The following is a 27,367-nucleotide window of genomic DNA, read 5'->3' on the forward strand; positions in this document are numbered from 1 at the left end:
GGCGTATTAAGTTCATAATGTTCTTAACTTAAGATTTAAAGAGAAATTTTATGTGATGAACTATTTATAAAATTGTCAGAGACTGTCGAACCATGACTATTGAACTTTGTTTGTTTGGTTTATATCAAAAGAATAGGTGATGGCGGAATAAACAGTAATGGTGGGTTATAAACTGTAATTTTTACTACAACAATACACACATGTAAATATATAGTTGTAGGATTCATAGTTCTTTTTTTTAATATCTTTTTTTATTAATAAATTGACGATGGAAAGCATGTTTCATAATAGACAAAAGACATAACAAACATATAATTAGGGCTCTTTGCATCTATTGTCATCGTCATTTCATCTTTGAATTATCTATCTACTTTGCATTAAATCAGCATTTGGTCTTCATATTCAAAACAAGGTCAAATTTAATTAAATCTTCTGCGCCATGTGCATTTCAGAGAACGTTTAACCAAAAAAGAACCAATTACTACTTGTTGACAAACAACTTCGATCAATAATTCAAGTTAAGACATGAAATGGGTAAAATCTTTAATAGTTATCCCTCAAGGACGCGGTGTGTCAGTGTAAGATCACCCCGATGGCCGGAGGCCAGAGGGTGATCTAACACTGACACACCAAGTCCGAGTGGGATAACTATTTTACATCCCAGCTGTTTTAAATTAGACGAAAAACTATTTACAATTCAAAAAATCTAGTTTAAAACGCCACACAACCATTATAATATACTTTCTATATTACTACATGATGTATACCCTTTATGACCCCCGAACACGATGAGTAGATATCAAACAATGTCAACTCGCCCCACTTGCCAATTGGCCCATACTATATCGCCACTTTATAAAAAAAAAACACCACTCTCTTGTTTTCCGACTCGCCACACTTTGAAAAAGTGTAAAATCAAATTGAACAGTCAGCCTGACAACTCACTTATTAACAAAAAAGGTTTAAACCCCACTGAATAAAGGTCTGCCAACTCGCCCTACTTATAAAAAGATCTTGCTTCCTTTAATTAGATATAAGTATGTATAATTACTGTTAATTCGTATCCAGTCGTCCTACTGTAGTGGTATGTGTCGAGGCTTGATATGCTAAAGGTCTTGAGTTCGATTCCCAGTATATACTGGATTTTTTTCTACGTGAGTTTTCATAGATATTCTTTTCTGTATAATTAATTATAAGTTTTATAGTGGATTTGACATTCCCGCCAAAATGTTACAGAACAAAGGAAAGCATGCATAACAAAGAAACTCAAACTGGGGTGATCTGGTAGGGGTGATCCGGCTCAGATCACCCCTGTTAGAACAAAGGAGCTGGGATGTAACTTTGTTAATACTGTGCTATAATCTGGATAAGGCACAGGTTATGTGTGCATTAGCTACCTCAGATATACTGCACAGTTCAAAAGTACATTTACCTTGAGGGTCGGATCCTTGATTTTGAAAGGGTGGAATTTGTTTCCATAATATATCTTTTTTGTAATATTTTGTGTACAATGTATATCTTATCAGACTGAGTGTTTCACGGTCCAACCAGTTAATGAATGAACTATGTTTTGTAATTTCTGTCAAAAAAGAGTTCTGTTTGTATAAAATTAATATTGATTTTGTTATCGGTAAATTACAACAACAAATAAACATACTAATTATCATTCAATTTGTTTAACATAAGCGCATTCATGGTTCTACAAACTGTCGATACCTATATCTTGACATATTTACTCTGACTGTTAGAAGAGCAAAGAGTTCGAATTATATACTTGCAAATGAATTATTTTATGTGTCTTTCCTTGTTTTGACAGAATTCAGCAAAATTGGCTGCTAAAATCGAGTTTTTATTTCATTCTTTCCCTTTTATTAATTATTAAACCAAGAAAAATCATATTCTATCTTTTTATATTTTGTAGCTAATGCTCCTTTATAGCATAAATGACCAGTAAGATATAATTATGATTAAAATCTGCAGTTGACTTCTTCTTAGAGTTATTGCCCGTGAATGATATTTTAAAAAAATATTTTTCTGCATTTTTTCTCATTGTATTAAAAACTGTAATAGATAGAAAGGAAAAATTGTCAGACAAAATAGATATACAAATATGTCAACAGAGTGAAATTGTCAGTTAACTATGAATGAAGAAGTTCACGTTTAATGATGATTTTACTAAAAAGTGGAAATAGTTTAAGATGCAGGTGACCGATATTGGCTCTTCAGCGCCTCTAAATGTATATTCTTACAATATTAATTTGTGTCATCTTGGGTATCTTTGAACTAATCATACAAATCCTATCCATTTCAACAGGCAAAGCTGTTGGCTAACACATTTAATTGTAAAATCAACAACAATGCATACTCTTGCTGGGCTGACAGACGCCGCATTTTAGAAATCTATATTCTTCCGCGAATGCAATATTCTGATAATCCTGCATTTGTCTCAGAAAAGAAAAGAGGGACGAAAGATACCAAAGGGACAGTCAAACTCATAAATCTAAAACAAACTGACAACGCCATGGCTAAAAATAAAAAAGACAAACAGAAAAACAATAGTACACACGACACAACATAGAAAACTAAAGAATAAAGAACACGAACCCCACCAAAAACTAGGGGTGATCTCAGGTGCTGCGGAAGGGTAAGCAGATCCTGCTCCACATGTGGCACCCGTCGTGTTGCTTAAGTGATTACAAATCCGGTAAATAGTCTAATTCGGTAGGTCATATTCATGAAAGGGAAGGGGGTTGTAGTTACGACGTAAGGAACATATCCGATATCATTTGTGAAACGGTTATTCCATAACGGTCAACCAACTCGTGATGGCGTCCGTAAAATTTACGAAGGGATGATTTCAACTTCACCATTTGGAACTCTTGGTTTAATAGCTTCCTTGTGAGCAGCAAACCTCTATCAAGAAAATCATGATAGGAAATGCAAGCACGGGAATATACAATCTGGTAAATGTAATCCAAATACCGGTATTAAATTTCAACAACGTGTATCAGCAACAAGTGTTCTAATTTTTAGTACATGTACAAGTCCATGTGGACTTATATTTGATTGTTTTCTTTAATTTTTTCTCTTCACTTAAAATATTTCAGAAATTCTAATTACTAAAGACAATGATGGAAGAGCAGGAACAACAAGAAACTTTTACAGACATTCAACAGTTATAGTCGATGTAACTAAAGAATCACTTCAACAACTTATTGAATATTATTTGACAAACCAAGGCATCACATACGAAGACTTCATCAGAAAGATCCAGCATGATCTCTACCATCTATGTTACAACTACTATCCGTGCTGTAGTTGCCCTACTGGCACACCGTCACAATCAAAAGGCAGTAGATCGGCGCCAAACTGTTGTTGGCCTGTAAAAGGAAACATCACTATACAAGAGCTTGATGTGACTCTAGCTCGAGTTATTTTGATAAATTTCCTTGTCCCTCCTTCCTCCGTTGAAAGAAAAGCAGTTGACGATCTTGTAAAGATAAGAAATGAATCTGCGCATGCCAAAAAATGAAAAATGACAAATGAGGAATATAAGCAATCAATTGAACAAATCTCAAAGTCCTTATTGGTCATAGCAAAGAAAGATGGGAAAGAAACAGAAACTAGACAGAAACTGTATGAAGTTGGTAGTCAACCATTTAACACTGCAATCTATTTGAAATTGCAGACAATATTACTTCAACAGATAGAGAAGGACGACGAACTGAAGCACATCAAACTGGTAAATTAACGTTTATACTAACGATATAGTACTAAAACATTTGTTAAATGCTAATTTTTTTTTAATTTTTTTTTACAATTACTGCAATTATAATATCCATTTAGTTTAGTAATTGAAATTAAAATAATTTATCTTGTAAAATGTGATGTATACCAGAACATTTCTGTTTGTGCATGCAGGTGTAAGTTTACATGTTGACAAAAAATGAGACATACAAGTAATATCAGAAACAATGTTTACAACTTTTTTTCGAACTGTTTCTGGAGTTTCCTTGAAATTTTGTTAGAATTTATTGAATTTCAAAGATGCCCTTGCAAATAAACTCATCATAGATACCAGGATTACATTTTTGTATTTACGCCAGACGCGCGTTTCGTCCACAAAAGATGCATCAGTGACGCTCCAAGTCGATTTCATACGGTTTGATTTCTAAATGATCAATTGCAAACGAAAGAAACCTCTATAACCTTTTTGACGACGAACGACTAGTTATGTTGGTCTTAGGAAATTTAAATGGAATCTTTAAAGGCGGTATACAAGTTGCTTGTAGTTTGTCATGTGCTTCAATTAGCCTGAGTGCTTTGTATAATACTATTCGACAGGCACATGTAGTCACAACCATGTACTATCCATTGTTCGTTTAACTGGAAATTCTTGAATGTTGCAATTCCGGGTTATTAATCATATATTTGTACTAATATGTACTTTTAGATGCTTGAAAAACTCACAAATGACCAGGACAATATTCCAGGAGGTATGCATATATATATATTAAAGTTTGCACTCAATACATGCATATACTACACGAGACTACATTTGTTTGCACCTGTCCTAAGTCAGGAACCGTTTGTTGGTGGGGTTCATAAATGTTTCTCGTTGTTTTTATATAGATAAGACTTTCGTGTTTAAATGGTTTAACACTTATCATTTTTGGGGCCCTCTATAGCTTGCTGATCGGAGGCTTCGTGTTAAATTCCGTGTTTTGACCTATAATGATTTACTTTAATTAATTGTGATTAGATGGATAATTATCGCATTGGCACACAAACCACATCTTCTTATATCTATGTTAGGGTAAAACTTCTGCATATAATTTGAAAAATAACCTTTAATGATGCAATGATAATTTATTGCATTCACGTTAGGCTCTATTTTCGTATCTATGATACTATCAGAATAATACTACTAAACCTTGTATTCACAACGTATGATCTAAGATTAAGTTGTAATATTCTATATACTTAGATCATTAAAACATGATGCAAAACTGAGGAGTCTACAGTTTCCCAAGTTTCCAGCATTCTGATAAAATTTGCATTCAGTTTAAAAGGATTTGCACGCCATGTTTGTCTTGGTATATTGTCGTGATGTTAAGATCCAATGCACAATCATATTAATCGAACAATTAAAAAAATTCAGTATCCAATAATTTTCTTCTTGTAGAATCTGTTTCCATAGAAAATCTGCTTGATGGTGTCACAGCTGTGCCAGGTTCTTCTCTAGGGAACACCACATTGTCCTCGATAATGCCTCGAAACTATCACGTCGTGTTTGGCATTGAGGTAGAGAACTTGCCGAAATATAAACTAAAAAATTCTGAGACATACTTGACTAGTGGAGAAATTTCAATACCAGCTTTAGATATTCGTCCAGGATACAAAGAGGCAATGGTATATACTATAAGGTTTCAAATTCAATAGAAAATTACATGTTAAGAAATTAAAAACAAAATCGTTTTAAACTTTTTTTCATGTACATGTATCTCCAATTCTTTTACAATACACATACCACATTAAATCTGTCCTGAATAATCCGGAGGGAATTTTATATTCAAGTTGTACCAGGTGTCAGATCAACATTCAATAGATGTGTGTGATCTCTGTTAAATCATTTAATTTATCTTTGTGGGTACTTTGATTCGTCTACGGCTATTACAAGTTATATGTTTCGCAACTGAAGTCCTACGGATCCATAGAGGGTTAGTAAATTCATAGGGGCTGACTACTTGAAAAGAAAGTTAAAATTTGTTGTATTCTTAATTTCTCACTTATTATGAGTTAAATGATAACTATATTTGGTATGTGCATACCTTGCAAGGTCCAATTGTGTTATTATGTATACAGTTTAAATATTAATAATTTTGTAAGATTTACATGCATTTTCAGCTTGGTTTATCTGACCTCATTCTCATTTTTACAAAGCATGTTGAATTCATGTGATAGTTGTAGTAAAGTATCATATTTAGGACTATCGACCAAAAATAAATAGCCAGTAGAAAAGGAAAGCATTTCAGCGTGTGCACGCTTGTTAAGATATTAAAAAGATCGAGTAAGTATATGAAGCTCACACATCCTTTTTTAAATATTCCCCCCAGCCTTTATGATAACAAAATAACTGAAACTTTATTATCAATTATTTTACAGGTTGCAACGAAGAAACCATATTGGCCTGCATTTGGAATATGCGGAATAGTGTCATGGCTTATCAGTGATTGCAACCGACGTCTGGTTATTATGTTCACGTTGCCATGGCATGCATTTCTAAACTATATGACATACACAAATAAACTTTCTGTTGGCATATCCGACGTCGGTATCACTGAACATGATAGCAAATGGCATAAAGCAATGAAACTAAATAACACGTACCCCGGACTTAATTTCAAAACTGAAGAATATGTCAATTACACAAGACCGGTAAAGGTCGCAGATGAAACATTCCAAGTGAGTGGAATCATGGGAACAGGTCATCAAATCGAGGCTAAAATAGTATTTAAACCAAATCACGTGGATAGTTTGGCACAGAATCTAAAACAAACTGTTTTAATGAGGCAAAGTTATAAATGAAATTTAAATGACTCTTTATATCAATCATGTGATGCATTCATTTTTATTTGATTTTTTTCTGAACATTGTCTTATAAAGTATGTAACCATAATAAAAGTGTCTGCGGCATTTAATTGCCTGTCAATTAAAACAGTACAGTGTAAAAATAACAGTAATACAAATTGTACAAATCGTATACTTCTTGTTATATTTGAATACAAACATATAAAGGGTATACGTTTTTGAGACAGCAACCAATGGCAAAAGTGAATACGGGATACCGAGAGGACACATTCTAGTCAGTTAAAGTTGGCACTGTTTGGATTCTGAGACTACTACAATATGTTACAGGATTCTATAGGATTCGACAACACAACGCACTATAAAAATTCAACAATATAGTTTCGGTCCAATGTATTTTCAGTATTAAATTCATGTTATTTCGAAATGGCTCACTTCTGGTCGACGTATCGTCTCCGAGGATATCACCAAACTAGCAGTCAGCACTTAAGTGTTGACATGATTATCAATCATATTATCATTTTTATAAATTAATTCTTTGCAAAAGTATGAATTATTCGACATACCAATCCCAGGCATAGATTACCGTAGCATTATTTGGTACGACGATTTGGAATTTTTGGGTCCTCAATGCTCTTCAATTGTAAACTTGTGTGGCCGTCTTACTATTTTGATCTGAACGTCACTGATGAGTCTTATGTAGATGAAACGCCGCCGGTCTGGCGAATTAAATTATAAGCCTGGTACCTATGATAACAACTATAACCCCAAAAAACAAAATTAAACATAAAAGTATATGAACAAAAACGGTGTAAAGAGAGGCTAAATCACACCAAAGACTATACAATGGATAGTCGATGCTAAACCGAAAAGAACGAGAACCTATTATAATAGTATATGCATGTATATTCAAAAACTTTAGATCCAACAGGAAAGTTTGAATGCAATACACATTTAACAGCTGTGAGTATTTTTCTACATAGAACATGAGCAGTATTCGTAGGGTTTTGATTTCTACTGTAAATCAATCCTATCCACTGCCACTAAAAACTATTTTTATCTTAATTAATTTGTTTGCGTTTTGGCTGGCACTTAGACGCACAGTTACAGTAACAATGTACTGTCATATACTATCAATCAGTCAACTTAATTAGGTACAATCTAAGTGCACGTCACCATAATGTTTTCCTGATCATATGCTTATTATCCTTGATTCACATGGTACGGATGAATTGAATCAAACATATTAATGTCATGCCATTGAGTTTGAAATTTAGTCATAAAGGCAAAACAATGAAATGTTTCCGTTATGAAAGTTATGACAAATACTTTATATTTTAAAGTGCTTAATTTATTATAGATTTTTATTAATTTATCATGTTTATTTTGAAGTTGATATCATGTTCCCGAAACAGTGAGTACTATGTAAATAATGAAATCGACATTAAATACCTCATAATCATTATATTATCAAACGGGGATAAAGTCTTACATTATCAAATTTCAAAGCGAACTGAAATCAGACTTGATATCAGTTCCAATTGTAATTTGTTTATTTTATTATCTGATAAAAATGTGAACAGTTGGGTGAAAGTCATTTTATTAATAGTATCAAACCATAAATGTGCATATTACTATGTTTCAGATTTTATTTGAAAAAGCAGTAAGATGATGTTCCGGAGACTTTTGCTTTATCTATGCATACCACTGATTTCTGCGGTATTTAAATCAAATAAAGGAAACTGTCCAAAGATATGTAAATGTGGATATGATAAACAAAACCCTAAACACAATTTTATTTCAAAATGTAATGGAAAATTGCATACTATAAAGATGAATTTTATTCCAAAATTTCCTCCAAAAACAGTAGAAGTCATTTTTATAAACAATCACTTACCAAATGTGTCAAGGAAAACATTTAACAATCTAACACATTTAAAACTGAAAAATCTAGATTTGCAAGGCAATTCAATCAGTGTTATTCAAAACGATTCTTTTGCTAGTTTTATTTTCCTGGAAAAACTAGACCTCTCGAGGAACAATATAACAGAAAAAGATGCAATGGACTGTTTTAAAAGTTTACGAAAAGGTATACACCAGTTGAGATTAAACCATCTTCTCTGGCATCCACTCGAAGGATTATTTGATGGGTTAAATAATAGTAATGTGACGAGGATCGAGTTGAGCCATAGCTACTTAACACCATTTGAAGGAAGATGGTTTTCAGGTCTTCCACAACTAAAGTCGCTGGATATTTCATGGAATTCAATTAAAGATTCGGATTTTAACTTGACTGGACTTCCTAACATACACGATATAAACTTGGCTGGTAACTGGTTTAATATAATTCCAGATTTTTGTCAGTTTGGTTTAAATAATATTGCAAATTTACGTATGTGTGACACAAAGCTATATACCATTAACCATTTGAGAAACTGTTCTTCGTGTCTGCAAAATCTCAAGAAGTTATATTTGAGTGGACTGTCAATAAGGTTAATACCAACAAACATATTTTCAAATCTCAAATCCTTAACGGAGCTAACAATGAAGCAGATGTCTACACAATTTAAAAAGATTCATAAATACGCCTTCAACAGTTCCTCTCTACAAAGTTTAACATTCTGGCGAGCGGACGGCTTTTTGTTTACCTCGAAATCTGCAAACCAAGAAATGTTTCATCCTGATTCATTGTTTGGCTACAGTAAAAATATAAAAGAACTTGACCTATCTAATAATAAAATAGATTTAATATCGAATAAAATCAGATTGATGTTCAAACCTCTGAAAAAACTTCGGAAATTATGGATGGAATCAATATCTCTATCATACATGCCGAAATACTTTTTACCGCTATTTCCTTTACTGACTTTTATTTCATTCGAGAACAATAAGATTCACCCATGGAATTATGGCCATTCTGTTTTTAATGGTGTTCGAAATTTGAAGATAGTTAATTTAAGGAGCAATAAGATTGGAATGATTTATGATACATCTTTTCCGCTGGCTCTTTTGAACAACTTGACCTCAATAAACCTTTTATTTAATCGGTTTAGCTGCACGTGTGACCTTCAGTGGTTTAGGAATTGGATGAAACATACTCGTGTAAATATTTCTGGAAATAATACTTACAAATGTGATACTGGCAAATTGAAGGTAGTTGATTACAATCCAGACTTTATAGAATGCCACATTTTGTCAATTTCCCTGTCAATCGGATTTGGCGTCGCTTTTATTTTGATCGTAACTATAACCGGTTATATCTGTCGATGGCGTTTCAGATTCCAGTTGTACAAACTTCGTTCACTCCGTAAACAGTACAAAGAACTCGTCAACAAAGAGGATTTCGTATATTCTGCTTACGTAGTTTATTGTTACGAAGATTTCACATGGGTAAAAAGAAGCCTCATTCAAGAAATAGAAGAGAAGCAAGGTTATAAGTTGTGTATTCCACACAGGGACTTTGAATTGGGAAAAGTATTTGCAGATAACATTGTTGAACACATGCATTTGAGTGAAACAGTTATACTTGTTCTGTCGAATAATTTTGCCAAAAATGAGTGGTGCTTATTTCAACTTGCTGTTGCTAAAAACAAATTAAATAAACTTGGGAAATTATCCATATTTCTTGTGCTACTGGAAGAGATAGAATTTAAGAACATGAATTCTGAGCTATATCACCTTTTGAAAATGTCAAGTTATGCAGCATGGGACAGTGATGACAATGCACAGAAACTTTTCTGGGATCAAATAAGAGATCACCTTAGTTGAACTGTTGATGCTTTTTTTTTTTATCAAATGGAGGACTTTGAAGCAAGCATTGTGTTGTTTTAAGATAGAATTAAATTATTGATGAAATTCAATTGATAATAAACTGTTGTTCCATAACCCTAAAGTACTGTCCTATTTCAGTCGTAAAACAATGTGGAAATACAGCTTACACAGCCATGTCATTGTAATTGTCAAATGCGTATGTTTTAATGTTAAAAAATACTGCTAAGAAAATAAAAAAAAAACGCATTCGATAATTGACTATCTTTTAGAAAACAATTTAGATTAAATGAATAGCATTCACTTGCAATACTCTTAATTTCTTAAATCATTAGCCATGTTTTTCTGTTTGCAAAAGTATGAAATATTCTAAATACTAAGAATTTTCTTATCCCAGACATAGATAACCCTTAGCCGTATATAAAACAATTTTTTGGAATTTTGGATCACTTATTCTTTTCAACTTTGTTCTTGTTTGACTTTCTTACTGTTTTGATCTGAGCGTCACTGATGAGTCATTTATAGACGAAAAGCGCGTTTGGCGTATTAAATGATAAGCCTGGTACGTATTAGCATGTCGAAATGGACTATTGCATTGGTTATTTGAGTATTTCGATGTCCTGAATGTTCTTGCAAATTATTTGTAATGCAATCCTGTCATGTTATGTTGTTATTTTAGTGTTATATTTCATATTGCCATAACAGCACGAGGTTTGGCTAGCCAAAAAGCAAGTTTCAACCCATGATTTCTTTTCTTCAAATATCCTGTCACAAATCAGGAAAATGACAGTTGTAACTTATATTTTGTTTCTGTATGTGTTGCATTGTCGTTTGTTCTTATTGCACTTCAGTGTTTCTGTTGTTTTGTTGTTTTCCTCTTATAGTTGTTGTGTTTCCCTCGGTTATAGTTTGTAAACCGGATTTATTTTCTCTCAATCGATTTATGACTTTCAAACAGCAGTATACTACTGTTGCCTTTATTTAAAAGATCAAAGAGTATCAATAGCAATAATTAAGGTGGTTCGTGGGTACAAAAAATTCAGCCAAAAATTGAACCTTTATTTTTTCATTACACATTTTATTTATTACACTATTGGTTATTACTTTATGATATGGTAAAAAAATCAACCCAAAAAATCGATTCGGTTAGACTCCATATACCTTTTAAAATGTTTATTATATTGAAAAAGCTCCAAATTATCTCCCTTTGGTGCAAAAATGCCCTTTTTTTGGCATCACATTTTCAATATCTTTTTTAACTATTGTTTTCATAAAGCTGTACATAAACTTAATAATTGTAAAATTTAAGCGATTTCTGTAATTAGGTTATTTTTTTATTTCAATATTACCTCTATTTCTCCTATTAGTTCAACAGAAAAAAAGGACATTAACAAAAATGTATGCTTCTTCCGAAGGCAGATTGTGATCTTAAATGAACGGTGACCCCATTTTTTTTATTTCATTTTTCTTTTAAGTACATGATAAGGTTCATTTATAAAAAAATAAAGCGAAATCCTATATTAGAAAAAAAATTGGATTTATACCCAGGAGCCCCCTTAATCATGAAATGAAATGAAATATACCCTACGTATTAAATATATACACTACAGGGAAGCAGAACTAAAATGTAGCAGATAATAAAAAAAAATGACAAACATGGAATTGACCTTTATACATACAGGAAGTTTTAGTTTTAAAACAAATATGGTCTAAATAGGGCCTTAGAAATCAGAATTTGTGCATATATATTTGTACCAAAAGCACATGTTTTAACAAATATGAGAAACATATAAGAATTTGCATGAAAATACACGATAGAATATGTGAGAATGCAATATTGGATAAGGTTCTCTTGAATTGGAGTACACATGTCTAAGTAATGTGACAAAACATTACTTACTAAACATATTGTCAATATATGCATAAGCTTATTGATTACATGTAATGAAAATATTATTATAGATCTGTAAAGGATGTTGTAAGCTTTTAGCTGCTTTATCTTATGAATAAACTCATTATAGATACCAGGACTAAATTTTGTATATACGCCAGACGCGCGTTTCGTCTACAAAAGACTCATCAGTGACGCTCGAATCCACAAAAGCGATTAGAATGAATATGAACTAATATATAAAAAAAAACTTTTATTGAATGTTCTCTTTAAAGTTCCTCATTTTACTAAGACAACGTTTGAGTAGATGTTCTCTCCCTTTCACTAGGAAGATGTGATAATATATAAGCATTGTATCAATCTTGTTTATGTGCAATGGATGGGTCAATATAAACCCTTGTTTTGTAAATTTACTAACCTGTTTAATTAAGTATGACACTTTATACTGCTCTAATGTAGACACCATTATTTTACAATCACAATATTCATTTGGTCTTGTCTATCTGTGGTAATGTAAGACCAAGAGCACTAGTAAGAAGAACTATAATATTTATAGTCGAATATTTGCAGGATGCATGTACAGTACACTGAGTAAGAGATTATGAACAATTCCCTTTGGAGTTGAACATATTAAAACCTACTTTGGAATTGGTGTATCGAATATTCTTAATAGTACACATTGATAACTTGAATATGTGTGCACCAGCAGCACTTTTCGACATAAAATGTCTCCTCAGTGAGACCAAATTGTTTTAAAATCCAAACCTCATTGAAAAAATCAAAAGTTTATTACCAAAAAGAATTAAATTTAAAACCTGCCTGGTAAGGAATTAGAGGTTTAAACGAGGGATATGTATTTCTTAGTTCATAATAACTTCCAGAATTATATAAAAGCAAATTCTAATAACATAGTATTTGTTTCTTCATGCCATTCTTGAAGTACTGCTTATTTGGCTGGTCCTTCCCTTGGGGACTAATAATCTACTGGTAGTAATAACGTTGACAGTACTTACAATTTTTTCTGCACCAGATGCCCATTTCGACTATAGATGTCCCTTCCATAATGCGCAAGAAAGAACAATATTTAAAATATTAAAACATATTTAGAAATATGACAGCTGTTATTCATTCGTTTGATGTGTTTTCGTTTTGAAGGTTCATCGGAGTTCGGTATTTGTTTTTATTATATTCTATTTTGAAAATGAAGTGTTTATAAACCAAACCGCTGTACAATAGTGGGACAAGGAATAACAGCCTTGCATGAGGAAGATATATTTCTTATTTCAATTCAATTTCAAACACATTTTAATAGCACAATATCTATATTTTCATGGCTCCTGTACTGGTGATACCCGCCAGGACTGACAGCAGAGGCATCGGCATTGAATATTAAACAACATGTTTTTCATGTGCAATCAAAATGTGTTTCACCGCATTTTGCAGAATATATTTTTGTAGTATGTTGCATCAAAGGATAATTTAATCCTATATAATTATGAAGTAATTTGTTATTTTGTTCAGAATATCCCTGCTATTAACTTTTTCTGTCATTTCTCTAAGCTAAAAATGCAAAATTATGCTGTAAAAACCTCAACATTAACAAATAACATTGTCATACTGTGACTTTAAGTAATATTGAACGACCTTGTCAATAGTCTTGGTTTTAATGTAATTCATGAAAAATACGTTTTTGATATCATTTGATTTTTTACATGTTTTATTTGGAAAATATCACATGTATAATTATTTTAGCAACTTCATTTCTGTCATTGCTACGTGGTGGAATACGGTATTATTTTCATCAGAAATAGTCATTATGACCCTGATGGAATTAAGAAAAACCCAAAAGACATATATGTCCCTGCTTATAAATTAGTTAAAACAAACAAGCAAATTCCAAGAATGATTGCATTGTGTTAGTACAACAAAAAATACTTTCAGAATGTTCAATACAATAATCTGAGATTAACTGTTTTTAGAAGATCCTATGTTTTTTTAAATAAATACTTTTTCTTTTGCATCGAGATTTGCAGTAATAAAACCAATAAATATTTAAGTAGTTTAATTTAGGTTTGTACTTGTTTGGCTTTATAACTATTTTGATCTGAACGTCACTGATGAGTCTTATGTAGACGAAACGCGCGTCTGGCGTATTAAATTATAATCCTGGTACATTTTTAAAACTATATTAACAAATTGCAACTTAACTTAAAAAACGTGGTAATCAGTGGTTGTTGTTTCATATATGTCGTAAACTGTATTGGTATACAATATATTGTTGAGTACAGATGTGAAACATTGATGTCATTTTACAAGTCAGCCAATTATATAATTATTGTACTAGAAAAAAGATGCGATATATTTTTACAAAACAAAACTTTTTCCCCGTCGAATCCTGACTTTTAATAAGTTCGTGCTGGAGAGTTGTGTCCCCTATCTCTTCGATTTATCATCCGCCTTCTAAAAATATTAAAACACAGAATACAAATAAAAGCAGTTATTCTATGCCAATGCAATTATTCTATGAAAATTCTATTGACCAATTTTCTTTTCAAAGTCATATATTTAACTCCACCTTTTTCTTCGATCATGTTTTTAATGTTGTCTCGTAAGTATCCAACAATACTCAAGATAATGGCCGCTCACAAAAAGACTTTGTCAAAGTTTGATAGAAAACGTTGATAAATATAGTCACAATAGGTTGATTTCTCGTTTAAGTCGTTTCACTTCTTTCATGTCTGGGCTTTTTCCCTCGTCACTTGATGTCTCCTTGGCAATCATACCACATCTATTTATATTTATTTGAACGTTTAAAACAGTTTTTCTTATGTCATTGTTTGGCTCAGATGTTTTTCAGATAGAACGGAAATTTCAACAAAACGCATACCCGTATTTATTATATTTCCTTATAATTTTTCTTTATAACCAAAAAACATTCATCCATTTCAAATGTTATTTTTTTTAATGCATTCAACGAATGATATTCTAATCAATATTTACAAAAGCATGTATCATGTAAGATATTAGTAATCTTCAATTTGTCAGATCGTATGGCATTAAATAAAGGCAACAGTAGTATACCGCTGTTCGAAATTCATAAATCGATTGAGAAAAAAACAAATCCGGGTTACAAACTAAAACTGTAGGAAACACATCAAATATAAGAGGAGAACTACAACTCAACAGAAACACAACATTAAAATGTAACACACACAGAAATGAACTATTATATAACAATTAAAATGACGACACGAAATGCGTCTATCTTAATTCTGCATTTCATCATGTTATGCAAACTTCATCATCATTACTCATTCGAATCTCAAACCCCTCATTTGTTATAATAAAAAAGGAATTTAATAAAAGATATTATGTATAGTTGTTAATAACACAAAATATTTGTCAATAGCATTTGATTAACAAAATCTGATGTCTCTCGTACAGTAAATATCTTTGTTTGTGTGATTTAATCAATCTTACGTAATATTTATACATTGTGCATAAAACTGTATAATGCAAACTCAATGGTCTCGTTTTGAAAATAAACATCATGAGACGAAATCAAAATACTTTTACGCAAAAGAAATATAGTTTTATCATCGTTCTAAATCTCAAAGACAAAGCGCAGTATTCGACATGAAATAGCTCTGAGACTCTTATCTAGACAACCAAACGTAGAGGTTTAAGTGAAGGTCGTTGCTAGATGAAGAACATGCTAAATCTATGTTTTTTTTTTCAACTACAAGTATGTGTTACATGATTTTTACGTCGAATTATTCGAGCCTAACCCAACCTTTGAATAGTTTCAGTTAGTTTTAATTATAGGTTATAATTTAGCCAGAAATTGGGAATATGTCAAAGAGACAACAACCCGGTCAAAGAACAGACAACAGCCGAACGGCACCAGAAGTTTGTCAATGCAGCGAGAAAATCCTGCAACCGAAGGTGGTCCTAACCTGACCTCTAAACATTTGTACACTAGTTCGGTGACAATGGATGTCATACTTAGAGGTACTGGGTAGCTTCACGGGTTGTTGATTTTGTACTATTATTTGTCTGTTTGTCTTTTTGATGTTTAGCTATGGCAATGTCAGTTTTTTTTCGATTTATGAGTTTGACTGTTCCTCTGGTATCTTTCGCCCCTCTTTTATAGTTATTAGGCTTTAGTCTTTGAGATGTTACAAATTAGTAACGTGTAACTACAGTGGAGATCACTTCTTACCTCTCATTAAATCTGCCAGGAGAACTGTTCTAGAACAGTACGTATAACTGTCAGTCTGACACCTTTTAGTCAGTTCTAGGTTAGAACTGTTCTAGCTAGAACTGATTTGGTCAGTTCTACCTAGAACTGATCCTGACAGTTCTACCCTAGAACAGTTTTAGACAGTTCTAGCTAGAACTGAGCAAATATTTAAACAGTTCTACTTCTAGAACAGTTCTACGGTTAGAATTGATTTCTAATTCTACGGCTAGAATTGATTTTTATAAATTCTACGACCAGAATTGATTTATAAGTTCTACGGCTAAAATTGATTAATAAATTCTACGGCTAAAATTGATTTATAAATTCTACGGCTAGAGTTGATTTATAAGTTTTAAGAATTCTTTGCCTTAATATAAAGGCTTGGGTAAAAAAGCAATTTAAATTATATAGAGTTTTGCTATTTTGCCGGTTTTATTTCAGATTTATAATCGGCAAGAGAACATGTTTAACCTGTTAACCACGCCATATTCTGCATGTATGTGCCTGTTCCAAGTCAGGAGCATGTAATTAAGTGATTTTCTTTTGTTGATGTGTCACATAAATTATTTGTTTTTCTTTCATTTTTTGTACATAAATTAGGCCGTTAGTATTAAGGGGGGGGGGGGGCATTATTATTTGAATTGTTTTACATTTGTTATTCCGGGAGTCAGGATGGCTCGTTATCACATCAAAAAATTATCGGACCTCATTAACCAATATAATATCAGTTTAATAGTAGTTTTCACACCTCGGACGACCTGTTTAACAAAAATCTTTTGACCGTATCAATCTAAACTGCCATTATTTGTTTTTTCATTCTGCAAATCTATATAGCTGCACAGTACTTCAGATTTAATTTTAGGTCTAGAGGGACTGTAATAAATATATACAAGTTACATTTTCCAAAATTGTTCGCATCAATTTATAGTGCCAGCATGCAGGGACAGATCCAGTCATTTTTAAAAGGCAAGGGGGGGGGGGGGTCCCACTATATGCTCCCATTCAAATGCATTGCTGTTAAAAAAAATGTGGGGTTCCAACCCCTGGACCCCCTCCCCTTGATCCTAAATATTGAATCATAAACAAATATCAGTCGTTTTTATACTTCAGACTGAGTAGTGTAATAAAATCATTTGACTGCATCAACCAAAACTTACCTTATTTGCTTTTTATTATGTAAATCTATATAGCTGCACAGCAATTCAGTTATAATTTTAGGTCGAGAGGGACTGTAGTATATAAATAACTGCAATATTGGAAATCAATGACCACAAATTTTTTTTCGCATCAATTGAGGGTGCCAGCATTTCCTATTTTTATTCAAAATATCGCATCAGAAACAAATATCAGTCGTTTTTATACTTCAGACTGAGTAGTGTAATAAAATCTTTTTACTGCATCAACCAAAACTTACCTTATTTGCTTTTTATTATGTAAATCTATATAGCTGCACAGCAATTCAGTTATAATTTTAGGTCGAGAGGGACTGTAGTATATAAATAACTGCAATATTGGAAATCAATGACCACAAATTTTTTTTCGCATCAATTGAGGGTGCCAGCATTTCCTATTTTTATTCAAAATATCGCATCAGAAACAAATATCAGTAGTTTTCATACCTCAGTCTGACTCATGTAACAAAATTATTTGTCTGCATCAATCAAAACTGACCATATTTGACAGCATCAACCAAAACTGACCATATTTGACCACATCAACCAAAACTGACCATATTTGCTCTTTTTTATGTAACTCTTATACATGTTATAGTCGCATAGTAAATCTGTAATATTTTTATGTAAGGATGGAGTGTATAATCATGATTATACAAATGATCTATATTATAGGGTTATTGCATGAATATTGGGGAATATTGTTCCGAGTAGAATTTTATATTGCACGAGCTTATATTTTTATAGCAGGATGGATTGTTTAATATAAATGAAAGCAATATTGGAAAACAAAATTATGCTAGGATCAGTTTATAGTGCCAGCATGTCCTCTTTTTAATCAAAATTTTGAATCGTAAACTAATTTCAGTAGTTTTGATATCTCAGACTGACTCATGGATATAACAAAATTATTTGTCCGCATCATCCAAAACCATGAAAACTGACCATTTTTATAGCTTACTATGCAGTATGGGCTTTGCTCATTGTTGAAGGCCGTACGGTGATCTATAGTTGTTAATGTCTGTGTGATTTTGGTCTTTTGTGGATAGTTGTCTCATTGGCAATCATACCATATTTTCTTTTTTATATTTGACAGCATCAACCAAAACTGACCATATTTACACTTTATAATGTAAATCTTAATATATATATATATAGCCGCATAGTAAATCACTTATAGTTACATATCACGATGCATTGTATAATTCAAATGACAGCAATAGTGTAATACATTGGCTACAAAAAAATTTCCACATCAATTTAGAGTACCAGCAATTTTCTGCAAGTCCTCTTTTTATTCAAAATATTGAATTGTAAACAAATTTCAGTAGTTTCGATATACGTGTATCAGACCGAGTCGTTTTAACAAAATTATTTGACCACATCAACCAAAACTGAACTTATTTACACTTATCATGTAAATATATATGGCCTCAGTCATTGTAAACCAATAATATTTCTATGTCAGGACGGATCGTATGATAAAAATGACACCAACTTTGGAACACAATACACCTTATTGCTAATCCTGGCTGACCCGGCCTCTTGAACTTTTGAAGCATACAACAATCACTTTTCCATTGTGGCGTCAGATATTTTGTTTTATGACGTCAAATTTTTACGGGAACCTGTGTGATATCCAGTAATGGCAGACAAATAGCGATAAGGTGTATTTATACCATATCTAAAAATTTAGCGCGCTGTTATTTCCTCTCTGTATCCATAATAATGAACCGTCACTAAAGTGACTTTTTAAGTCCGTTAGTTTGTGCTGAGACTACTATATAGTAGTATATAGTAGTCTCAGGTTTGTAATGTTTTTTTTTTTAACAAAACTATTTTACAGCATCATCCAACACTCACATGACTGATTCATATACTTTATTTTAAAATAAAAAGTACATGTATGGGAAGTTCTCTTCTTGGAATAGTATACTGTTAATATAATTTGAAGAAGGCAAAGAAAAATGCATGATTTTGTTTGTAGCCGAACGTCCAGGGGCAAATGTTTCATTCATGTTCAGATGAGTATATTTTTCTGAGTTCCAGACTCCCTGATATCATTTTATAATCGTTGTGGATAAGTCTGGCTAAATTAACGAGATGGTGCAAATGTATATAGTTTTTTTACGTTATAATACAACACTTTTTTCATTAATATCCCATAATTCATACACTGTACAATTTTCGTTTGAACATTTGTCAAAACAGAATCTTAAATGAATGTAAATCCAAGGCAAACAAGGTAAATTACGATTAAAATTCCATGAATTAAATGCAGAGTTATATTTATGAAGAGCCTGTTAAAAACGGAGAACGAAGAAACGTAAACAATGATGTTTCCTATGCAATCTTATAATAATATTTCTACGATGAGTTGGATAACCTTCTATTCACTTCGATATTTGTACATGTAACGTTTGATCAGTAAAAAATATAGAAAATCTGCTATAGCAAAGTAATTGGAAGTGATTTATTTCTGCTAAATTCTAAAGTGACCTTACTGCAGTAACGTCATTTAGAACTGTTCTACAGTCCTGACTGATTTAGTCAGCTCTGCTGCTGACAGTTCTACGGTTAGAACTGATTTGGACAGTTCTACCTAGAACTGATTTAGACAGTTCTACCCTAGAACTGATCCTGACATTTCTACCTAGAACTGATTTAGTCAGTTCTACCTAGAACTGATTCTGACAGTTCTACTTAGAACAGTTCTAAGGTAGAACTGTTCTAGATAGAACTGTTCTAGGACAGGTTAGAACAGTTCTATGACAGATATTCTGACAGTTCTAATGAGAGGTTAGAAGTGATCTCCACTGTATATTAATATTATGAAATTATATTCAATGCTCGTCAACTTCGTACTTAATTTGGCTTTTTTAACTCTTTTGAATTCGAGCGTCAGTGATGAGTCTTTGTAGACGAAACGCGCATCTGGCGTATATTCTACATTTAGTACTGGTATCTATAATGAGTTTATTTACAACCACTGGGTCGATGCCACTGCTGGTGGAGATTTATTTCCCCGAGGGTATCACAAGCCCAGTAGTCAGCACATTTTGTGCTGTGCTGACATGAATTGTCATTGATATGGTTATATTTATAAATTTACTGTTTACAAAATTTTGAAATTATTTTTAAATACTAAGGCTTTTCTACCTCAGGCATAGATTACCTCAGCTGTATTTGGCAAAACTTTTAGGAATTTTGGTCCTCAATGCTCGTCAACTTCGTACTTTATTGGACTTTTTTTTTTTTTTTTTTTTTTTTTTTTTTTAACTTTTTTGGATTCGAGCGTCACTGATGAGTCTTTGTAGACGAAACGCGCGTCTGGAGTATATACTAAATTTAGTCCTGGTATCTATGATGTGTTTAATTATAAGGCAAATTATGTTTTGCAGCATTTAATATAGTCCTATTTAATATTGTTCTGCTATGGCGGTCATAAACAAGTTCAACTAAATTGAAGCAGTTATGAAGTATATATATTTGTGAATGGTTATAAAACGTTCCCGAGAAGAAACTATTGTCCTGAGTTGTAGCAGAGGGCACTAGTTGTATCCGAGGGACAATAAACTTACTATTCTGCAAATATCTAGTTAGTAAGTTTTTTATTATATCGAAAAAGCCAGCAGAAAATACATGGAGATGATGAATAAACTATCGTAATATTAAAAAGAAGAAACCAAACCATAACGCTTACTTCATAGATATGTTCAAATGGTAAGGCTACGTCTTGTTCTGGCGTCAACACTATACTATATGCAATAGGTAAAACACGACGTCGTTACTCCCGCGTTATTTTCAAAATCCTCCAATAACGTAGCTGCATTTAAAATTCCGCGAAATATAATGACGCTTGCGGTCAAATAGTTTCACCCAGGTCCAAAAGTTGTAAATTTTTGACCGGTCCAATAGTTCAAAGCTTGTACTTTGCAAAGTATCGAAAATATTGTGAACTTATTTTATATGATAACTGAGGTAAATTAATTACTGTTAAAACATGTCATATCAACTACGACAGAGGTAAATAAGAGCTGGGACACAGAACGACTTCAGAAAAAAGCAAAATAAATCAAATCAAATGCAATCATAGAGTTGTACTAAATAAATGCGAAACAGATAATGTTGTTCTTTCGGCAATATACGATATCAGTTCTATCATGTAGTTATTTGTTAGAATAAAAATAACTCAGACGCAATTAATATTATGAACAACTTTCATACAAATATTTTGCTCAATATCTACAGAGAAAAAATTGTATACATTCGTATAACATTGCACACGATAAAATAATTGATGTATTATCGATAAAGAACTAAGATTCGTATTGAAAGTATTACATCAATTTGATTTGTTAATTCAATCTTGCGTCTCCTATATCTTGAAAAAAGGTCGTCTCGGCAGATCGATGATGAATGTACTTTAAAGTTATATATTTGGCTTTGTACAAAGTATATTATAGTTGCTGAGTTTGTACTAATCAAGGAGATCTTAACTAAAAATGTTTACGTAGGTCAAGCAAAATTTAATTTGATTTAGTTATTTCTTTGCATATGATTATCTTTAAGAAAAGGAGTGTATATTATGCGATCTGTGAAAACATAGCAAAATTAGTAACACATAGTGTAAACAAACTATACATTAAACAAAAGATCGTGTGGGAGCAGACAATTTCGCAATAATTACACGGAAAGCATAGTTCATTCTATTATCTAAACTATTTTTTAATCTGACTTATAAACAGCAGAGTGCATATATCTGTAAAACTGTATTTGAAAATTAAATGTTGATCCGTTGAGATGCAAATAAACTATATCCGTGAAAATGTATATAAACTTTATATATGAAAAGATAGATAAATACAATTGATATATATCTTTACAAATGAGCAGTTATAGCGTATAAATTTCAAGATATATATATATAACACATCTTGACGGATTCACAGTCAGTTTATATCTATAGCAACAGGTGTACAACAATATTGCTAGTATAAGATTTGGTAATCAGATGATGGTAGGTATCTAAGATGGAAAATAATATCACTATTGTGCCACATTTTGTGACTAAACTAGTAGGGATCTGCAAAGTCATTGTTTATGATTTTGTTTATTGCTTTGTTTGTTGTATTTGGTGTTGCGTGCCGTCTTTTGAGTGACTTACTGGTTCTTTGTTCGAATTGTGGTGTTGTTTTTTAACTTTAATTTTCGAAACATAAAGAACAAAAATTTTGCTCCTAGAAGTAGATAGAAAGTTTTATGCTGAGTTCACACGTAATTCGAATTCGATTCCCATTAACTAATTCGAATTAGTTTAATTCGCATTCGCAACGTTTACGTTCTAACGTCAATTCTAATTTGAATTGCAATGTACGTCAAATTCGCTTTACTGTCCAAACGACGTTAACTTTTAATTCGTATTAAGAAAAGCGTATTTCTGATTCGAATTGGATAATTCGAATTAGCCAATTCGAATCAATTCGAATTAAAAAAAGAGGAGTGTGTGAACGTGATTAGCGAATTCGATTCGCATTCGTTTCAAATTCAATTCAAATTAAATGTTCGTGTGAACGAGGCATAATTTTGTTCTGATTTCATTTAAAAGAAAATTGATTCTCGAGGAGTAAACTCGTGAGTGACTGAACGCGTGGGTAGGTGAACGAGAGAGAAAGAGTGGTTGTCAGTACGTGAATGAGAATGTGTATTTGAGCGGGAGCGGGAAAATGTGAATTATTCAGTGAATCAGAAATAACGATTGTGAGAAGAAAATTGAGTAAACAAAAGGGATAATATGCGTTCGATCGATAGAGAGAGTGACGAGGATGGGTGTTTGGTGGAAGTTAGTGAACATGAGATAGAGTACATGTCTTTTAATAGAAAGTTGAAATTTAGAAGAATTTCTTTTTAATGTTTTTATTCTTCAAAGAACACTTGTTTATCCATTTCTGATTGTGTAATCATTTTATGAAAGCCAAATCGAAATACTTGGCAATTAAACACACATAGACGAAACATATAAATAACCAATAAATAAGTACTTAAACCATGGTATCACAAATAGCAATGAATTACGAAGAGGTCTATCTTATTTGGCTATACTTTTTGGACCTTTTGGATTAAAGCTCTTCATCTTTTATGTAAGCTTTGGATTGCAAATATTTTGGCCACGAGCATCACTGAAGAGACATGTTTCTTTAATTAGTTTAACAACCTTTCTAACAGAAATGCTGTAAATTTAAATGACTTTAAACATTTTCTACAACAATAGAAGAAATCACAATTTGACCACCATCATTCTCAAAATTAGTGTTATAAAACATTTTTTAGTACTTTAAGCATTGTTATAGTATGCCTGCCACGATATTCTGATAAATCGTATGTTTATTCGATACATTGCATGCTTATTCTTACAATATTAACATCTGATTCACACCGTTCATAGTCCGTCTCAAGTGTTGTGAGAGCTTTTAGAGAAGATAATTGGAACACATTGTATAACGAATTAAAGGATTCTAAGGTATCTTACAGGTAAAGATTAAACACAAATGATTTAAGGAATAAAATTGGAGTTGCATGATCATCAAACGGAATGAGAATAGGTAAGTCGGTAAAGGGTATACAAAATTTTCCTATTGATTACACGCTTTCAAAGTCACATTCAGTAGTAATTATTGAATGTAGGAAATTTATCATTTTTTCATTACCTTTTATCATCTATACTTTTAAACTAGAAGACCTCATTTGGGTGTCGTTTATCCTCCTACCACAATAAATTAATCATCATGCATCTGTGTCCTATACTTCGGTACCGTGTATAGTCGCATTTGTCATCCATTCTTATGACTATTCAGTTTGGGTTATTTTGGGAGAAAAACAAAAAAAAAAACGTGTCCGGATATTGATTCCGTATTCAAACCGACTTTTAAGTCAGATATGACTTCCAGTTTTAACATTGAGAACCAATCGTATGCAATTAGAATTAATAGTTAATAAATAAACTTTAGATACGTATGTTTCATAGTATACCGAAACGCGAAATAATGGCATATACACATGTAACAGAAAATAAAATAATAACAGACTTGGAAAAAAGAGAAAAAGCTTAAAAATATTGTCATGTCTCCATGTACCTATATGACTTTGATGTCATTTCTTAAATTCTCCAGACATAAAATCTTTTACAAAAATTCATCCCTGGCGCTAAAATATATAGGGGTCCTCAAAATGCTCTTCAACTTTGTATTTATTTGGCTTTTTCAACTGTTTTGATCTGAGCGACACTGATGAGTAGCCGTATTGAATTATAATCCTGGTACCTTTGATAACTAGTTAACATACTTTCAACCAAGTTTAAAATGTCCGCGATTTCGCTTTTAAGTCAAACAGGACTTTCGTTTTTAACTTGCACAGAAATTTCATAAGATTACTCGGGGACAGGACAATAATAATCAACAGTTGCGTTGATAGAGACTCTATATATAACTTAGCAACGATCGCGTAGGAGAAGCAACTTGAATTTGAAAGTTGATAGCAAATATACTTTAATTATAGTATATGTATGTTCGTAGTATACAGAAACGCGAAAATAATGGAATTTAACAGAAAAAAATAATAACGGACTTTGGAAGCAAGGGAGAGGGCTTAAACTGTATTTAAGTACCTATGAATTTTGATACCTTTTCTGAAATTCTCCAGACATGAAATCTTTTACAAAAATTCTCCTACAACAGTTTTCAAACTTTCAACCAAGCTCTAAATGCCCGCAATATCGCGGGTGTTTTCTAGTATCACTTATATTAGTGGATATGTGGGATATGTGATAGAGTTTAGATGCCAATCTTTATGAAAAACAGGAATGGGAACTTGTTTAAAAAACAATGTATAACAAAACATCAGTAATAGTAGTATTGGAATGTATACTAATAAATACACCCGTATGCATTTCAGTATATATAAAACATTTCTGTCTGGAATCATGACAATGATATATATGTATCCAAAATATAAAAAAAGAAGATGTGGTATGATTGCCAATGAGACAACTCTCCACAAGAGACCAAATGACACAGAAATTAACAACTACAGGTCACCGTACGGCCTTCAACAGTGAGCAAAGCCCATACTGCATTTTCAGCTATGAAAGCCCCCAAAATGAAAAGCTTGGTTGACATGTTTGATGTAGAAAATGGATACTTTATTTACCATTTGCATTGGCTAGGCATTCTTATCATGACAGTAAACAAACATGCTCAACATTAACTTTTTTCTGTCTTAATATAAAAACCACAATTTCCTCTCGATGACATACGTTATTGAAATTGTGTTCAAAAGAAATGACTTGCTATAAATAATATATCACGTACAAGTTGAAGAACATGAAGGTTAATGAAATTCCGATAGTGATATATACGAACGACATGTCGTAACATACTTTACATACGTCAAAAACAAAATAGTTGGTTAACTTTTAAAATTAAAATAAATTTCCTTTTGCTGAACTGCATTATATCTTTTTAATTTAAAAATAAGATTTTGTTGGTCACCATCTATTCTTATTATATAATTGTCTTCTCTCATTATTAACTGAGGTGTCAATTTTTAATTGTTACACTGTAATATGGTTTTAAAAATGCAAACATGTATGTTTTTGATTCTTTTATTACTTTAAGCAAATAATGCTCATGAGAACAAAGATATGTAATATATGTATAACATATATGCAAATACTATATATGATAAATAAAAACAAAATGCATACATAACTGATAACTGAATACATGTTTTTTTCAATTTGGAACTAGTAGCACAACAGGAAATACCGACATAGGAAAACATTAATGAAATATTTGCTTGATTAATATTCTATTGTAAGCAAACTTGATTTTTTTCAACAAATCTTATAAGTTAGAAATATAAGAGAAGTCCTAAAACTCTATGTTTTATTAATCGATATTTTCATCAATACTGTTTTATTTGCTTAAATTTCATCCATCAAATCAGAAAATATATAAATGAATATATTTCATTTGAATCATTGAATAACATAATATTAACGTAGATTGTGTAAAACAGAATTAATCATGACTTTTATGTTTGTTCAACAAAATTCACTAAACTCGACCAATTATCGCTTTATTAAATTTGTATAAGAAGCAACATTACAAGTACTACCCTCGCTATCCATATATAGTTTATTGTCGTTTATAACTAGACACGTGGTTGTTCTGTTACAAATGAACTCGATTTTTCAATTATCTTTGAGTGGTACTCTAACCGATTTTCTCCTATTATTAGTTACAAGCTGTTTCACTCAGTTTTCTGTTAGTTGTTATTTATTATAAAGATAAGAATATGTGACATGATTAGCAACTGACATAGAAATTAACAACAACAGGTCACTGTACGGACTTCATACGCACATTAAAATTCAGTTCAAGAGAAGTCCGAGTCTGATGTCAGAAGATGTAACCAAAGAAAATAAACAAAATGACAATAATACATAAATAACAACAGACTACTAGCAGTTAACTGACATGCCAGCTCCAGACTTCAATTAAACTGACTGAAAGATTATGATTTCATCATATGAACATCAGGCACAATCCTTCCCGTTAGGGGTTTAGTATCATACCATCATAACATATATGAGAAGAACATAACCCGTGTCATGCCAACAACTGTTTTTAGAATAAATGTGTTTAG

The 27,367-nt window shown here is 32.0% G+C and overlaps 2 protein-coding genes across 3 annotated transcripts; both read left to right on the forward strand.

Moving 5' to 3' along the window:
* The first annotated feature begins 74 nt into the window (after positions 1-74).
* Positions 75-6,761, forward strand: LOC139488433 (tereporin-Ca1-like). Of its 2 annotated transcripts, none has more exons than XM_071274005.1 (5): positions 75-160; positions 3,108-3,742; positions 4,454-4,496; positions 5,186-5,412; positions 6,166-6,761. In XM_071274005.1, exons 2-5 carry the CDS (start codon positions 3,536-3,538, stop codon positions 6,586-6,588), a joined length of 900 nt encoding a protein of 299 aa, XP_071130106.1. In that variant the 5' UTR covers positions 75-160; positions 3,108-3,535; the 3' UTR covers positions 6,589-6,761. The 2 variants fall into 2 exon arrangements, with proteins under 2 accessions (XP_071130106.1, XP_071130107.1); XM_071274006.1 differs by having other exon boundaries at positions 117-202.
* Positions 6,762-7,863: 1,102 nt separating this feature from the next.
* LOC139488432 (toll-like receptor 13) lies at positions 7,864-10,666 on the forward strand. Its single transcript, XM_071274004.1, has 2 exons — positions 7,864-8,002; positions 8,234-10,666. The coding sequence occupies exon 2, from the start codon at positions 8,257-8,259 to the stop codon at positions 10,354-10,356; it is 2,100 nt and encodes a 699-aa protein (XP_071130105.1). The 5' UTR covers positions 7,864-8,002; positions 8,234-8,256; the 3' UTR covers positions 10,357-10,666.
* The last annotated feature ends 16,701 nt before the right edge of the window (positions 10,667-27,367 follow it).

Source organism: Mytilus edulis, chromosome 9 (genome assembly GCF_963676685.1).
Source record: "Mytilus edulis chromosome 9, xbMytEdul2.2, whole genome shotgun sequence".
In the NCBI taxonomy this organism is placed as follows: domain Eukaryota; kingdom Metazoa; phylum Mollusca; class Bivalvia; order Mytilida; family Mytilidae; genus Mytilus; species Mytilus edulis.